The sequence below is a fragment of the Protopterus annectens genome, chromosome 5.part0 (genome assembly GCF_019279795.1).
Source record: "Protopterus annectens isolate FY-2018-M chromosome 5.part0, PAN1.0, whole genome shotgun sequence".
NCBI lineage: Eukaryota > Metazoa > Chordata > Ceratodontiformes > Protopteridae > Protopterus > Protopterus annectens.
Window position 1 is genome coordinate 1229876116 of NC_056735.1, and position 18513 is coordinate 1229894628.

Here is an 18513-nt window from a genome sequence, read left to right on the forward strand (position 1 = left end):
GAGGTAGTAACAGGAAATTCCTGAGCCTCTTTTTAGATTCAGAAAAATCTTGGCTCTCCCAGTGGAAATGCTCCCTCATGGTATGTAAGGTTTCCCCAAAAGAATAGACCTCAGGAGGAGAAGCTGAAGGAATGGAGTCTTCAACATCAGAATCCTCATAAGGGGGAAAAGAATACTCCTGATCAGAAGAGGAATCAGAAGAAATGGAAACCTGATCTGAAGATTCATAGTCAGTCTCTTGCCTAGGCCGCTTATCAGGAGGGGAATGGGAACCCCTGATCAAGGTAATCAAGTCTTCGGCCATTTTGAGCATCTGTTTTTTGGGCATGGAGGCCTGTCCACGTGGCTCTTGAGTTTGCTTCTTTGTCTTTGAAGGTGCTTTAGTCTTTGCCTTTGAAGTCGGTTTAATGTATAGATGTTTGGGTCTGAATACACCCTCAGAAGCCAGTGCCTGCTCAGTGGCTCCAGACCCATCTGAAGGATTAGCGTCCGTGGCTCCAATACCTTGAGTTTCCAACGGCATGGCCGACTCCACGTGGGAGTCGGTAGTGGCTTGAGACTCTAAAGTAGCGGTTGTCAGGGGCTGCGAAAGTGCCTTACTGAGAACCGGTGAACTGGCGAGTTGCTTAGGAGAAGCTTCGTCGTCAGTTTTGGGCCTCAGCTGTCTTTTTTCTTTTTCTTTGCGTTTTTTGTGAACTCCGGTAGTCTGATGGCTTTCCGATGACATTTCTGGATAATTAAACCTGTGACCAAAGTAGTTTAAAGCAAAATCATACCGACGCTTAATAGTGTGTTGGTTAAATCTAGTACAAAACCGACAACACAGAAAGTTATGATCAGGGCCTAGGCAAGAAATACAGTAAGAATGAAAGTCCTTATGAGGTATTTGCTTCCCACAAGAAATACAATTAACTTTTTCTGACATCGGTTCTGGAGCAAGAAAAAAGTTTCCCAAACGGGGTACTTAGCTTTATAGAAGACTTCGGATCTAAAATTTGAACTCGAAACTCTCAGGAGTCGGCCAACCGGCACTTGCTTACTGCTTCTGCTTCGGGCACTGCGCGGCAAGAAAGACTAAAGAAAATGGCATTGGCTGCTTCTTTTATACCCCTGACAACCTGACGTCAGGGAAGGGGCGACGACAGCCGACGCACGACCCAAGACTTTGGAATTCAGGCCGACTGAGGGCAACCTGCCAGCAGGATTACCCAAATGTAATGACTGCAACAGTGAAACACGAAGAATATCCTGACTTTCCCAATAAAAATGTTCCCTGACAGTATGCAAGGTTTCACCAAAAGAGAAATCCTCTGGGGGGAAGCAGAGGGAATAGAGTCCTCAGCATCAGGATCCTCATAGGTAGATGAGAGTAAATCCTGGTCATCAGAGGAAAAGTACAGTTTTGTACCTACCATAAATGTAGATGTTCGAGGATTCCATTGCTGCAGTCCTTACTATTGGGTATAGTCCGCATCCAGTCGAATACCAGAGTATACGGTCAGGCGCATTAGACTGACGCCAGTACGTCAGGGTACTAATGCGCATGACCATATCCTCAGTCTTTTCTTGCCCCAGATGTCAGAAGACCCTAAAAAGACAAGGCCCAAAATACCTGCACCAAAACAGGAACAATATATACAAAAATATAAGCAGGTAAACACACCTACACAACCACCCCTAAACACAGAGGGAAGGAGGACTGCAGCAATGGAATCTCGAACATCTACATTTATGGTAGGTACAAAACTGTACTATGTTCTTCGTTCCATTGCTGCAGTCCTACTATTGGGTAGAATCCCAAAGCAGAGGTAAGGGAGGCTGGCAAATCATAAAGAAGCAGGAGCTGACAACATGCCTTGCAAAACAGCTGTGGCAAAACCAGCCCTAGACTTAGAGTAGATAGGAAGGTGATAATGCTTAGAGAAAGTATGCACTGAACTCCAAGTAGCTGCTTCCAAAATATCCTTAGTTGCCACCCAGAAATGCTGTTGAAGTGGCAGTAGCCCTAGTGGAATGAGGCCTAATCCCAGCTGGAACCTCCTTGCCATGATGGGAATAACAAAATGCAATGCAAAAGCCAATCCACCTAGAAATAGTTTGTTTTGACACAGGCTTGCCCTGAACTCAAAGCAAAAGAAACAAACAACTGCTGAGACTGCCTAAAATCCTTAGTCCTGCTTAAGTAATAACGCAATTGCCTGTGTACATCTAAAGTATGCAAAATCTTTTCCCCTTTATTTTGGGGGTCTGCATAAAAAGTAGGCAAATGAATAGTTTGGTTTAAAGCCACACTAGAAACCACCTTAGGCATAAAGGAAGGATTAGTACGTAATGATACCCTATCCTTATGGAAAATCAAAGGGCTCGACTGCCATAAGGGCCTGCAACTCAGACACCCTTCTTGCAGAAGTAATAGCCAACAAAAAGCAGTCTTCCATGACAAATATTTCAATCCAGGCTCATCGGGAGGCTCAAAAGGTTGTAGAGTAAGTTTTTCCAACACAAAATTGAGATCCCAAGCAGGAGTAGGAGCTCTGGGGGTCTTATTTTTTGCCCCTCTAAGAAACTGCTTGAACAAAGGATGCGAAAACAATGGTGGGTCACAATCATAGTGAGCTGAGATTGCTGCAGCATGAATCTTAATGGAAGAGAAGGACAGACCCTTGTCCAGTAACTCAGTAAGATATCAAGAGCCATACTCAAATTAGGCTCAGAAATCTCCAAATTCTTTGCTTTTCTCCAAAATAAAAATCTCTTCCATTTTGCTGCGTACACTTTCCTTGTACTAGGTCTTCTAGCTTCCATAATCACATTTAAAACTTGTTGAGGAAGTTGAGACCTGCTGTGGTTCAACACAGAATATGCCAGGCTGTCAGATGAAGAGAGTGAAGCTTGACATTGAGCAGATGACCGTCCTGCTGGGATAACAGATGTGGAATCAAAGGTTAAGGCCATGGAGGCTTCTTTACCAGACTCAGTAGAGGGTACCAGTGTTGCGAGGCCAATCTGGAGCTATCAAAATCATCCTTGGCCTGTCCTGTCTGACCTTTAACAGTACCTTTGGAAGAAGAGGCAGAGGTGGAAAGGCATACACATGAAGGTTTGTCCAACTGAAAGACAGAGCATCCACTTTCCAAGCTGTGTGATGAAACCCCTTTGTGCAAAACTGTGGCAGCTGGTGGTTTAGTGGAGAAGCGAACAGATCTATGTCTGGAGTTCCCCATGACACTGTCAATATCTGAAATACATGAAGATCCAGTTTCCACTTGTGGGGATCCATGATTTGTCTGCTTAACACATCTGCTAAGGAGTTCTGTGCTCCTGGCAGAAACCTTGCCTGAAGAGTTAGGTGCAAGCGTAGCAGTCTCCCATAAAATCATTGCTTGCCTGCATAGAGGATAAGAATGTGTTCCCCCTTGTTTGTTGAAGTACCACATGACAGTTGTGTTGTCTGTTAGAATCAACACCTGCCCTGGAAGAAGTAACTCCTTGAAAGCCATCAATGCGAACTGGACTGCTAACATCTCCTTCATGTTGATATGTAGATGCTGTAGTCTGGCAGGCCACTTGTCTTGTATCCACTTTCCATTTAGATGAGCTCCCCAAGCAATGTCTGAGGCATCTGTCGGTAAAATCTGACTCGCCTCTGGCCGGGTCACAGAGAGTCCCTTGTTTAGGTGACATTCCTGAGCCCACCACAAAAATTCTCTTTGAAGGCAAGGTATTATTTGAATGACAGTGTCTAAATCCTGGCAGTGCTGTATCCATACATTTTGAGATACCATTGTAACTTCCTCATATGCAGTTTGGCATTGGGAAGCACCAGAATACAAGATGCCATGAACCCTAATGCTTGAAGGACTGTCTCTGCAGTCAGCACGGACTGATGAGATAGTTGATGGAAGTAAAGTGATAGACTCTTTTGTTTGTCTTAAAAAGGCCATCTGGGCTGCTGTATTCAGTCTCACACCCAGAAAGCACATGTCTTGAGAGGGTACTAGACTGGACTTTATTTCGCTCACAGAATACCCTAGGCATCTTAGCACTGCTATAAGATATTCCAGATGCTGAAGAAGGTCTTCCTTGTCTTGAGCCAGAAACAGGCAGTCGACTAAATAAGGATAGATTTGAAGTCCTTGTAGCCTGAAGTAAGCTATCACTGGAGCCAGAACCTGTGTGAATACTCAGATAAGCCAAAGGGCAATGCAGAGAACTGATAATGAGAATCTCCAGCTCGAAACCAGAGACTTCCTGTAACTTAGCCTGATAGGCACATGAAGGTAAGCTTCCTTGAGATCTAAAGTTACCATCCAGTGATCTTTGCCCAGCAGGTAAAAGCTGTTGTAACGTCAACATCTTGAACTTGGGAATGTCCAGATAAGTGTTGAGGAGAGATAAATCCAAAAGCAGTCTCCACGTGTTCCCTTCTTTGGTACTAGGAACATGAGAATAAAATCCTAGGCCCCTTTCTGATACAGGGACTGGCTGAATGATGTCCAACACCCATCTGTCTTGAGTAATTAAATCCCAACTTTCTTTGAAAAGAGACAGTCGTCCTTCCAAAGGAGCTGCCAGACGAGAATCTACTGGCAGCTGAAAAGGCAGGTCATTGGGTCTGTTAAGGACTGACCCCTGCCCTCACCAGAAGTCTGAGCAGGTGAACTCCTGATCTAGGCCTAAAAGAACCTTGAGCCCTGCCCTACCGTCTAGACCTACCCCTAGACTGGGAATCATAAGCAGGATATGTCCACCCCTTAGCAGGCCAATTTCTACTAAACTTGGTGGCTGTACCTGCAAAAATCTTTAACAGTTTGCATAGACTTAGCTTTGTCCTCCATTTTCTTTAAAACTGCTTCCACAGGTGAACCAAACAACACATCAGACTGTAAAGGAGCATCCAAAATCCTTGTCTTAACATGCTCAGACAAATTTTGATCCCTCAACCAGGCATGCAAGAACAGAACTAGTGGCAGCCACCCTCGAGGAGGCCTGCACAGCATCAAAACCACATTGCAAAGAATGCTTGCCCACTTGTTCAGACACATAAACTAAATCCAGCAAGTCTTTACAATCAATACCAAAGCATCCACCTTAGATTTCAATTGTGAAAGGAGATAATTTTGATATTTCAGCATGTGAAACTGACAATTCAACGCCTCATGGCTAGAGTGGAAGAAGTATATACTTTCTTTGCCTCTTTGTCAGTGGGAACAGGATTTTTAACCACAGAGGCCTTAACACCTTTAGGCCCCTGAGAAACAGTTTCTGGGTCCTAGGACTCTTAAACAAATACTTATGAGCTTATAGTACCTATCAGGTTTAACAGGAGCAGGAGGCAAAGAATCAGGGTTCAGGGAAGCCTCTGCAAAACATCTTCCACCACATTCAACACAGGAGGTATAGCTAAGGGCCTATGCTGGGGTAAAACAAGAATTCCCTTCCTGGAATCAGAGTAATCCTGGCCTTCCCATTTAAAGTGCTCCCTCATGGAATGCAGAGTCTCTGAAAATGAAAAATCCTCAGGAGGAGAAGCAAGGAGTGGCATAATCCACATCAGAATCAGAATAATGAGGATACTCCTGCAAATCTTCCGCAGAAGACTCAGAAGCCCCTGAACCCTGTTCAAAACTGTCAAACTCTGGTTCCACTCTAGGCCTCTTATCAGGAGGGCCCATAGAACCTCTAATCATAGTAATCAAATCTTCTGCCATTTTAAGCATATGTTTCTTAGGTACAGAACCCGAAAGGCTAGGAGAAGCCCCTACTGAAGCTGAAGTTGTCCTACCTCTAAGTTTTGGCAACAGAAGGAGAGGCTCTAACTACTTTGGGAAGAGAGGGAAGAATAGTTACCTGAGAAGCCCCCTCAGCCTGGCCTGCCTCTTGAGAGGGTACATCCTGTAACAGTAAAGTTTCTGCCTGAGACTCCATAGAAACTCCTGGCAAAACCTCTGGCTCCACTGAGCCACCTAAAGAACCGGTTCATCAACTCTAGGCTGTTTTGTCCTTCGGAGCATCCGACGGCATTTTATAATTGCAACGCTTCCCAAACACTAATCTGGCACAGTCTAACCTCCTCTTAATAGTGCGCTTGTTAAACCTAGCACAAGAGCGGCAACCAACAACGCCGTGCTCAGGCCCTAAACAAGGTATACACAATGTATGGTAATCCCTATGAGGTATTTGTTTCCCACAAGAAATACAGTTATTCACTTTTTCTGACATCCGTTAAATACTGAGGCAAGAAAAACCAAAATGTTCCCAACTCTGATTCGGTCTGAAACTCCGTCGAAATATTTCAGAACGCCAACCTGCACAAAACTGCTTCTGCATCGGACCACGCGGCAAAAAGACTGAGGATACTCTGGTATTCGGGCCGACTGGATGCGGACTATACCCAATAGTAAGGACTGCAGCAATGGAAAACGAAGAACATCAAAAATTTCAGAATCCTGGTCAGAAGTACCATAAGCAAACTCAGTCCTGGGTCTCCTAGAGGGGGAAGGTTGGCTTCACCTGATTAAAGTAATAAGATCTTCAGTCATTCTTATCATATGTTTTTTAGGCATAGAGGCCTGACCATGCGGTCTGGGCATCAATTTTTTAGGCATGGTTCGAGTTCTAGGCCTTGAAGAAGAAAATGGTGTTGGATTAATATGCAAGTCAGTAGGCCTGAATACACCCTCAGAAGCCGGTGACTGCACAGCGGCTCCGGACCCATCCAAAGTAGAGATATCCACAGGTTCCACAGTTGAAGCATCTCGCGGCATATCGGACTCAAAATGGGTCTCAGTAGAGGCCTGTGAATCTTAAGTAGCGAGTATCAGGGGCTGCGAAAGCGCCTCACTGAGTACCGGCGAACTGGGTGGCCTGTCTCTGTCTTTATCTTTGCGTTTTTTCCGACGACAGATAGTTCATGGTTTAAATAAGGCACAAAACCACAGCGAGGTATGTCATGGTCAGGGCCTAGGCAAGGAATACAGTACGAATGAAAATCTTTATGAGGTATTTGCTTTCCACAAGAAATGCAATTATTTACTTTTACTGACATCGGATTAGAGCAAGAAAAAGTTTCCCCAATGGGGTACTTCGCTTTTAGTTGAAGACTTCGATTCTGAAACTCGAAAACGAAAATTTCAAGAGTCGGCCGACCGGCACTTGCGAACTGCTTCTGCTTCAGGCACTGCACAGCAAGAAAGACTGATGTAATGATGTCGGCTGCATGTTTTATACCCCTGACGACCTGACGTCACGGAAGAAGAGACAGCAACCGACGTAGGACCCAAGACTTTGTTAATCAGGCCGACTGAGGGCTACTGCAAGCAGATAACCCAAAAGTAATGACTGCAACAGTGAAACACGAAGCTCACCACCTGGGGTACGGCTGGCGGCTGAAAAGTTCTGAGGACTGGTGCGCGCAAACGTCACTTTTATGGCCCATGTACCAGCCTACACGTCAGACGTCCGATGCACTAACAGGGACTGAAAAAGCTTTGGAAACTTGGCCGAACAAGCTGACTGGAAGAAAGGTAAACCCACTAGTGAATACTATAACACTGGAATAGAAGGACATCTGGTGGGCTTAGAGATTAAGCAAGCTTTCTTAATGCTGCATATGATTAATGACAAACAGCGTATGGTGCACAGAATACACAACAGGACGCCTTACAGAAAAATGCACTAAAATAGAAAAGGAAACAAGATGAACCTTGCTGCTGACCCACTGAAGAAGGACCTGATGTTACATAAGTCAACTGCCTACCATCATGCTTTTTACCTCTGTAGATGACAGCTATACAGAAGCATTCATGCAATCACCACATTGCAGGGTCAAGCTTTTAGCTACACCTAATCATCAAACTACATTTCACTGGAAACTGACACACAAATCCATGTAGCATGCTCATGCATGCTTTAATGCCCTTGTCATGTGGTAGAATGCTCATATCCCTACTTGCCCAGGGAACAAGTTGTTAGGGGTGAGATCTGAAGCTCTGTGGAGCTACTAATCGCTCCCTAGATGGGAGCACAATCACTCTCATAATGCCTTAAGAAGCCATTACATTTAAGTGTAAGCACGTTTTTCCTGCTCCTCAACTAGGGTTGTATACCTTTTCTTTGCCCTCAACCTTGTTTTGGGATGAGGCTACGTGGGGGTCATCATCCAGAGCACTAACTGATCAAGCTACAGCTCTGAATACTAGCAAGTACTTAGAAGAACATGACAGACCAGACTGGGAAAAATATAAATATAAATAAAAATAGTCTATAAAGATTTATCTACTTGACAATGATGGGGCTGCAAATCTCTTGTTTTAAGCACATAAAAAGAACATCTTCCACCTGATCATGTGATTTTTCCTGATTTTATGCCCTCCTTCCCAACATCACTTAACCATTGCTTATCTACACCCTGTTATTATGTAGTTTGCCAAAACTGAGGAACACTGAAAGGTTTCAATACTTACCTAAGAAATGCAGAACTAAGTCTACAGCAAAGTGTTTGCAGTAAAACAGGGGGCAGCATACTCCTCTGACAAATGTAACCTACAGCATGCTGTTCTTCTACAGAACCAGTCTATTCTGGCAAGGCTGAAAGTGGTAGCCATAGTAATAAAGAAATTAGCAATAATTTTTAGTCTTTTAAATCTAAAGGAAGAACTGATAAATGTTTGACAGAACTCTTCCTGCACCAACTTTACACATTTGAACTTTAATCCCAGACAAGTGACATTCTTTTAAAGGGGAAAAAAGGCTGTAGACTTCCTTACCGAATACATGGCCTTCTCTTCTTCTAGAGCTTTGGCATGTTTGATAGCTTCTGCCTCATCCTTATCTTTTCGTAACATCCTAGCATTAAAATAAAAACAACAAAACTGAAACAGAATCCACTTCCACAACTGCAACTGAAACCCCATTTGAATTCTGCTATACAAATAACAGTTCATAACTTTATTGAAGCTGTATCAACAGAATATTTCCTTCTTCATTGGTAAATAAATTTCTTCCTCAAAAAAAGTACAGCTGTCCAAGAACTTCCCATAACAGTAGATGTTTGAATAGACCACTGTTGCTGTAATGCTGACAGATGTGATGTATCCTACCAAGGATACTGCACATCTGGCCAGTATGCCGAAAGTTAGATGTTCCTTCCTCATGTGCCCTATGTTCAAGCTTAGACCAAGGAACAATGGCTATGTGTTCGTACATAAAGGACGTATAGGCATGGAAGTCTTCAAAACTTTCTTGGCCCACAGAAAGTACAGTAGTGTAAAGTCTTACCATAATGGTAAAATGTCCTTCTCTTCACTGATGCAGTTTTCATAACATTAGGGATTGCCTACCAAGGGTGTCCCGACGTCTGGCCAGTATACCAAAGCCTTTAGGTTGTTTTATGGTACGCCATACGTCACAAGTATGCTCCTTGCGTAGTGTAGGGCATAAAGGTGACATCCAGATGTACCATCCTCAGAACTGAAAGCACCATGGTAAGATTTTACACAAATGTATTATGTCCTTCCATTTCACTGTTGCAGTGTTCATAACATTTGGGAGAGTGCCAAAGCTCAGGAAGAACTTGGGAGGAGGATGGACCAGCAGAGCCCTTTAGGAAGACATGATGGTTGAGGGTAGCAGAACCAGCTCTAGCCCTGGAGACTCCATCCAACTTGTAGTGCTTAGTGAATGTACACACAGAAGTCCAGGTTGCGCTTCAAGAATAGTGTTAGTTTCCACACCCTTGGGAAAAAAAAAACACAAGAAAAAGCCACAGCCCTAGTAGAATGAGCCTTAACAGAATAAGGAAGGCTCTTACCATAAAAAGGACAAAAAGAAATCACTTTTGAGATCCAAGAAGAAATAGTTTGCTTGGACACAGCTAATATATAAGGATCTAAGATGAAAGGAAACAAAAAGGTGATCAAATTTCCTAACAGTCTTAGTCTTATCCAAATGAAATCTGAGTTACCTATGCACATCCAACATGTGCACCACCTTCTCACTGGCAGATTGTGGAGAAGGGAAAAAAGTGGGCAAATGAATAAACTGATTAAGGGATAACCCATTCACTACATTGGGCATAAAATAATTAGTACTCAAGGACACCCTATTCTTATGAAACACCAAATAAGGAGGATGACGCTCATCTGGCAGAAATAAGGGCCAACAAAAGAACAGTCTTCCAACAGCAATGTTGCACGGAAGCTGAACTGCAGGCTCAAAAGTCAACTTTTCCAAAACAAACATAAGATCCCAGGGAGGAGAAGGAACAGGTGTCCTGGGAGGCCTAATATGAAGGACACCTTTAAGGAACTGTTTAGCTTCAAATCTGGAAGCTAAAGGACGAGATAAAGGCAGACAAGCAGAGGTAGTTAATAACTGGGCCTTAACAGACAAATAAGCCAACCCAGCATTGAGCAAATCGCACAGATAAGACAGAACGAAAGGAACATCCACAGAAAGTGGATCAAGGTTACGAGAAAGACACTGAATAGAAACCCTCTTCTATTTGAACAAAAAGGATTTCCTAGTACAGGGTTTCCTGGCCTCCTGCAAGACCCTAAACACGTCCTAAGAAAAAAGGTGTCTATGTGGAATCAAAATCCTATCACCCACAGTGTCAGTGGAAGAGTGGAAAGATGGGGTTGGATGAGAGATCCCTTGTCTTGTGTGAGTAGGTCCATCTTGTGAGGTAACTTGTGATAACTGCCCTTGGTTAAATGCAGAAGAAGGAGGAACCAATGCTGTCTTGACCAAAAGAGAGTCTCGAACAACATTTTGGGAGCAACCTGTTGAATACTAAACAGGACTTTGGAATGAGGGGAAGAGGAGGGAAAGCATAAAGAAATATGTCCTTCCAAGAAAAAGATGGGGCATCCATCTTCCAAACCAGAGGACCTGGGACTTTGGCACAAAACAGAGGAAATTGTCTGTTCAGAACAGAGGCAAAGAAAACTATTTCAGGAGAACCCCACTGGTGGACAATGTCCAGAAACACATCTCTGTGAAGCATCCATTCAGGGGACAGAGTTAAGGACCTGCTCAGAGTGTCTGCCACAATGTTTTGACTTGAGATAATGTAAACTGACGAACAGTCACTAGATACCAGACTGCAAGATCCCACACTAGAAGTGCCAACTGGCAAAGAAGGTAAGATCTTGCCCCACCCCCACACACATTTGTTTACATACCACATTACTGTGCTATTGTTTGTAAATACCTTGACAGGTTCTGGAGAGAAGAGAGGATAAAAAGCCTGAAGCGCAAGCAGAAGAGCTCTCATCTCTTTGATATTTATGTGTGCTTTCTGTTGAAGAGGCGACCACATCCCTGCACTTTTAGGGAACCAAAAGTTGCTCCCCGTCCCATGTCTAAAGCGTCTGTGAACAACTCCTAAGAGGGAACCGGGGGAGGGGGGGTGAAATGGGAGTCCCAGATTAAGAGTCAACTGCTGGATCCAGAGAGAAGTTCCTTCTTGAGACAAAGCAGAACAGGAACTATGAAGTCTAGGGGATGCACAGGCTGAAGCAAGACCAACTTCAGAAAAGTACAGTTGTGTACACTTACCATAAATGTAGATGTTCGAGTGTATTCACTGTTGCAGTCATCACACTTGGATTATCCTGCCAAGGGTAGCCCTCAGTCGGGCCGAATACCAGAGGCTTAGTATTTCTGCGTCAGCTGCTGTTGCTCCAGGACTGATGTCAGGTCGTCAGTGGTATAAAATCAGGCAGCTGACGCCATTGCATCAGTTTTTCTTGCCCAACTGTCAGGAGCCCCCAAATAGGGAGCTAGGTTATGGTGGAAGAACACCACCAGTAGAAAGTAAATACCAAAAATTCCCTGTAAGGAGAGAGAGACAGACAGACAAGGGGGATGGAGGGTGGGAAACCAGGACTGCAACAGTGAATACACTCGGACATCTACATTTACGGCAAGTGTACACAACTATACTATGTTCTTCGTGTTTCACTGTTGCAATTATCACACTTAGGTTGATTCCCAAAGCTGAAGAAAAGGGTGGAGGCAGTCAAGAAGACTGGGGACTGGCTAGGATGCCCTGCAAGACTGCGGTGGCAAAGCCTGCCCTGGATTTGGAGAAGATAGGCAGGTGGTAATGCTTGGTGAAGGTATGAACAGAAGTCCATGTTGCAGCCTCCCGTTTCTGGTGGGGACCCCTCTGAGAAAAGCTGCAGAGGTGGAAGTTGCCCTGGTGGAATGCTCCTTGATCCCCTTTGGGGGCAGTTTCCTGTGCTGTTTGTGGCAGAAATGGACGCAGTGTGCTATCCATTTGGAGATTGGTTGGATAAGGCCTTGCCCTCTGCCCCTGCTGTGAAGCTGACTAGCAATTGGTCAGTTTTTCTAAAAGATTTAGTCCTATCCAGATAGAATCTGAGCTGTCTGTGCACATCTAGAGAGTGCAGAATCCTTCCCCCCTTGTTTTGCGGATTAGGGAAAAAGGTGAGCAAATAAATGGATTGGTTGAGAGCCACACTGGACACCACTTTAGGCATGAAGGATGGGTTAGTACTGAGGGAGACCCTGTCAGCATGGACAAAGATGAAGGGCTCTACAGCCATGAGTGCTTGTAGCTCTGAAACTCTTCTAGCTGAAGTGATGGCCAGAAGCAAGGTTGCTTTCCAAGAGAGGAGTTTTAACTCTGCTGAAGCTGCAGGCTCAAAAGGGGGTAGAGTGAGCTTTTCCAACACAAGGTTAAGGAAGCAAGGCTGCTTTCCAAGAGAGGAGTTTTAACTCTGCTGAAGCTGCAGGCTCAAAAGGGGGTAGAGTGAGCTTTTCCAACACAAAGTTAAGGTCCCAAGCTGGGGTAGGAGCTCTTTTGGATGGCCGTAAGTTCTTAGCCCCTCTTGGGAACTGTTTGATGAGAGGCTGTGAGAAGAGAGGTGGCTCTGTGCTGTAATGAGCAGAGATGGCTGAGGCATGAATTTTAACAGAAGAGAAGGATGGACCCCTGTGTAGTAGATCTGCTAGGTAATCCAGGATGAGAGGAAGGGAGGGCTGTGCTGTTTCAGCTCCCTTAGCCTGGATCCAGGTGCAAAACCTTTTCCACTTGTCAGCATAGGATTTTCTAGTGCTGGGGTGTGTGGCCTCACGTATAACATCCAGGACTTGTTTGCTTAGGCTGAAAGCTTGAGGAGAGGTCAGGGAATAAGCCAGGCTACCAAGGTCCAGAGTCTGCAATTTTGGATGCATGAATTCTCCATTCATTTGGGTCAAGAGTGTTAGGATCTGAGGTAGGTGCCATGGTGGCAGGGGTGACAGACTGCACAGCAGTGGGTACCAGTGCTGGCGTGGCCAGTCTGTGGCAATCAAGATTGCCTTTGGTTTTTCCTCCCTTACTTTGAGTAGTACCCTTGAAATGAGTGGCAGAGGGGGAAATGCATAGATCGAGAGGTTTGCCCATTGGAAGGACAGAGCATCCACTTTCCAGGCCTTGCTGTGAGGTTCTCTGGTGCAGAATTTGCTGAGGTGATGACTGGAGTGGGAGGAAAAGAGGTCCACCTTCAGGGTGCCACATTTCTGGGTTACATGATTGAAGGTTCTGTGGTCTAGCTACCACTCGTGTGGGTCTAGCAGGTTCCTGCTTAAGTTGTCTGCCAGAGAGTTTAGGGACCCTGGCAGGAATTGTGCTAGCAGCTGTATCTGCATGGCTGAGGTAATGTGCCAAAGGGTCATAGCGAGCCTGCAGAGAGGATAAGAGTGAGTTCCTCCCTGCTTGTTGATATACCACATCACTGTGGTATTGTCTGTTTTGATCACTAGAGGCCCTGGGGAGAGTAGGGGTCTGAAAGCTGTCAGGGCATGCTGAACAGCTAGCATCTCCTTTGCAGATGTCTTTGATTTGGGCTCCAATGGCCCTGAATGCACCTGCCGTCCAGGTGTGCACCCCAGGCATAGTCTGATGCATCTGTGGTAAGGGTCTGGGTGGCGTAGGATTGTGAGATGGGAAGTCCCTTGCTGTGGTTGCATGCTGCTGCCCACCAAAGAAAATCTTTCCTTAGACAGGGTATCATAGGTATGATAGTTTCCAGGTCTTATGAGTGTTGACAACAAAGGCTTTTTAGGTACCATTGTAGTTTCCTCATATGCAGTCTGGCATATGGAAAGAGTAGAAAGCAGGAGGCCATGAACCCTAGAGCTTGCAGGATTTTCCCTGTGGATAACTGGGTTCTGGTGGCTAGTTGAAAGAAGTAGCCTGTCAGGTAGGCTTGTTTTTCTGGAGTAAGGAATGCCATCTGGGATGCTGTGTCCAGGCTTGCTCCCAAGAATACAATTCTTTTGTGTGGGTACTAGTTTTGATTTCTTTTCGTTGATCGTATACCCCAGGGAGGTCAGTAGGTCCTTTACAAAGGTCAGGTGCTTTAACAGCTTTTCCTGACTGTCTGCCTGAATCAGGCAATCGTCTAAGTAGGGGTAAATTTGAATATTTCTTTGTCTGCATAAAGCAATGGCTGGTGCCAGGCATTTTGTGAAAACTCTGGGAGCAGTGGATAAGCCAAAGGGAAGCGCAGAGAACTGAAAGTGCATAGATCCTGCCCTGAAACATAGACATTTCCTACAAGATTCTCTGACTGGGATGTGCAGGAAGGCCTCTGTTAGGTCTAGGGTGGCTAACCAAGCATCCTTGGAAAGCATAGGAAGAAGGTGCTGGAGGGTGAGCATTTTGAATTTTGGTATCAGCAGAAAGGTGTTTAGAATGGATAGATTGAGGATTGGGTGCCAGGTGCCCTCTTTTCTGGGTACCAGGAAAAGTCTGGAATAGAAACCTTGGCCTATCTGGTCTGCAGGAACATGCCGCATTGCCCTCATGGAGAGCAGGGAAAGGACTTGCTTTTTGGCCTCTGCCCACTGGTTTGGCGGAAGATCTGGGAACCCTTTTGGGGTTGGCAGTGTGTGGAAATAAAATTTGTATCCCTGGGACACAATGCTGAGGACCCATCAGTCGTTGGTAATAGAGGCCCAATTGTTTGCAAGGAAGGAGAGTTTTCCTCCTAGGGGCACAAGCAGATGGGCAGAGGTAAGGGGTGGAGGTGTAAAGTCATTGTGAGTTCTTACCATAAGGGAGTGGCTTAGCACTCCCTGTTTTTGAAATGGAGGAACTCCATTGCTTAGATCTCTGCATTCACTGGGACTGCTGTCTGGAGAGTCTGCTTCCCCTGAGTCTGGGCTGAGATGGCCTGGAGGGGGCCGGAAAGGACCGGTGCTTGGAGGGGCAATGCCTACTGAACCTCGGAGGCTGGACCTGTAAAAAGTCTAACTGCCTGCATAGATTTAGCTTTTTCTTCCATCTTTTTTAAGACCGCTTCTGCCTTGGTGCCAAACAAATTATCTTTGTTCAATGATGCGTCCAATAATTTTGATTTGATATGGTCTGGCAAGGTCTGTTCCTTAAGCAAAGCAATGCCTTCTAAAGACAGAACCAGTGACTGCTGCCCTGCAAGATGCTTCTAGGGTGTCAACGCCACATTGCAAGGTGTGCTTAGTAACTTGGCTTGTAGAATACAAAAGCTCTTGTAATTCTTTATTTTCTGCACAAGCAGGAAAGGAAGATATTTTTTTGTTAGAGGAGTTCCATGGTATGCTGCTGATATTTCAGCATGTGGAACTGACAATTTAGTGCTCTAACAGCAAGAGTTGCAGAGGTGTACATTTTTTTACTCCATCTGTCTAAAGCTCAGGAATCCCTGTCTGAGGGGGTGAGATTCTTAGCTGAGGTTGCTTTAATTCCTTTTGGACCTTGGGAGATGACCTCTGGGTCAGCAGTAGGATTTTTGAAAAGGAATTTGTGAGAGTCAGGGACTCTGTAGTACCTGTCAGGTTTCCTGGGAGCAGGAGGAAGGGTGTCAGGAGTCAAACTGGATTCCATAAAAACATCATCCACAGCATCCAGGACAGGAAGAATTGCTAAAGTTATGTGTTACGGTAAATCTAAAAATTCCCCGAGTCTCTTTTCTGACTGAGGATAGTCCTGACATTCACATTGGAAATGCTCCCTTAAAGTATGTAGGGTTTCACCAAATGAAAAATCCTCTGGAGGAGAAGCAAAAGGAATGGATTCCTCTGCATCGGAATCCTCATAAGCAGAGAGGGGTTGCATGTCTTCATGTTCAGAAACCTCAGAATCATCGGACTCCTATTCAGATAAAACTACTGGGGACAAGTCTTTTTTTCTTTTGGAAGGGGTAGCCTGGCTTCCCCTAATAAGCATAATAAGGGCTTCTGCCATTTTAAGCATTTGAGATTGAGGCATGAAAGCAGGTGCCTGAGCTTGGGTCATTGTTTTTTTAGGTGTAGTTCGTACCTTGGGCCATAGAAACTCAGTAGTTTTAGAAAGAAGTGAAGACTCGAAAGAAGTCATCGGTTTGTGTCGTCGAGTATCAGTAGTGTGAAGAACTTCCTCGGAAGTCGGTGCCTGCTCAGCGGCACCGGACCCATCCAAGGTAGAGACATCTGCAGGATCCTAAGTCGAACAAGAGTCTTGTGGCATATCGGACTCCGAACGGGTCTTGGTAGTGGGCATGCGAATCCACAAAAGCGGGCATCAGGGGCTGCGAAGAGCCTCACTGAGGACCGGAAAACTGACAACTAGCTTAACGGAAGCATCGTCGGCAGTTTTGGACCAGTGCGGTCTGTCTCTGTCTCTGTCTTCATCCTTACGTCTTTTCGGAAGATCGGTGGTCGGATGGCTTAGCGAAGCCATATTGGAATATGAGGACTGACAGCGAAAATATTTAGCTACAATAAGTGCAAAAAGACGTACAGTTCTGGCATTGAACAAAGCACAAAAGCGACAGTGAGGGACATCATGGTCTGGGCCTAAACAGGTGATGCAGTAAGAATGGAAGACTCAGTGTGGTATTTGCTTTCCATAGGCGAGACAATTGTTAACTTTTTCTGACATCGATTAGAGCAAAAAAAAGGATCCCCAACGGGTTATTTGGCTTTAGAAGACTTCAATTCGGAAACAAAAACTCAGGTAGAGGCCGACTGGCACTCATGCGAACTGCTTCTGCTTCGGGCTCCTTGGCAAGAAAGACTGATGTAATGGCGTTGGCTGCCAGATTTTATAACACTGACGTCAGTCCTGGAGCGACAGCAACTGACGCAGAAATACTAAGCCTCTGGTATTCAGGCAGACAGAGGGCTAACCCTGGCAGGATAACCCAAGTGTGATGACTCCAACAGTGAAACACGAAGAACATCCACTGAAACTTTCTAATGTGGAGTTTGGCCAGAGAGAGCATAGGGATGGTGGATGCCATGTATCCCAGAGCTCTCAGAAACTCTCTGGCAGTAATAGGGGCCAGAGGAAGAAGAGTTAGGGAAAAAAATGAGTGTCAAGACCACAGGAGGAGGCAGAGATGCCAGCAGAGGCAACATCTGGTTCCTGCACCTCACAAATACATGATCTTGAGAAGGATTCAAAAAACTTTTTGAAGTTTATTGTGAATCATAGGCTTTGCAGAAGGGAAATGGCAAAGTGAAGGTTTGGCAACAGGATCTCTGGAGAAGATGCCTAAAAAGTACAGTTTTGTACCTACCATAAATGTAGATGTTCGAAGATCCACATTGCTGCAGTCCTTACATATGGGTAGTCCGCTGTCCTCGGTCGGCCCGAATACCAAAGTATTAGGCTGACGTCGGTCAAGGCGCTTAAAACTGACATCAGGACGTCAGGGTACAAAAGCGCATGACCGACGTCATTTCCTCAGTCTTTTCTTGCCCCAGATGTCAGAAGGCCCTAACAAGAAAGGCCAAAGCCAAAAACCAGCAAAACTAACCAACCACCCGTGCACTAACCATATTTACAATATGTACAACACAAATCACACCACCACCTACAACAACAGAGGGGAAGGAGGGAGGTAATTGGACTGCAGCAATGTGGATCTTGAACATCTACATTTATGGTAGGTACAAAACTGTACTATGTTCTTCATCTCACATTGCTGCAGTCCATACATATGGGTAGAATCCCAAAGCAGAGGTAAGGGAGGATGGCAAAACTATAAAGCATTAGGAGCTGCCAAAATGCCCTGTAAAATTGCAGTGGCAAATCCAGCCCTAGATTTAGAGTAAAGTGGAAGGTGGTAATGCTTAGAGAAAGTATGCACTGAACTCCAAGTAGCTGCTTCCAAAATATCTTTAGTAGCCAGCCCCCTTAAAGAAGCTGTAGAAGTGGCAGTAGCCCTAGTGGAATGAGGCCTAATCCCAGCTGGAATCTCCTTACCATGATGGGAATAACAGAAAGCAATACAAAAACCAATCCACTTAGAAATAGTTTGTTTTGAAACAGGTTTGCCCTGAGAACCCAAAGCAAAAGAAACAAACAACTGCTGAGACTGCCTGAACCCTTTAGTTCTGCTCAAATAATATCGCAACTGTCTGTGTATATCCAAAGTGTGCAAAATCCTTTCCCTTTATTTTGGGGTTTGCATAAAAAGTAGGCAAATGTATAGCTTGGTTTAAAGCCTCACTAGCAACCACTTCAGGCATAAA

General features: G+C 45.0%; 1 protein-coding gene across 2 annotated transcripts in view; it reads right to left on the reverse strand.

Moving 5' to 3' along the window:
• Window positions 1-18513, reverse strand: part of LOC122801610 (CLK4 associating serine/arginine rich protein) — a 1938306-nt gene that overhangs the window by 1165923 nt on the left and 753870 nt on the right. For both annotated transcript variants that reach the window (XM_044071085.1, XM_044071086.1), the window contains exon 9: window positions 8769-8847. In XM_044071085.1, the coding sequence (XP_043927020.1) occupies window positions 8769-8847 (79 nt within the window). The remainder of the gene's footprint in view (window positions 1-8768; window positions 8848-18513) is intronic.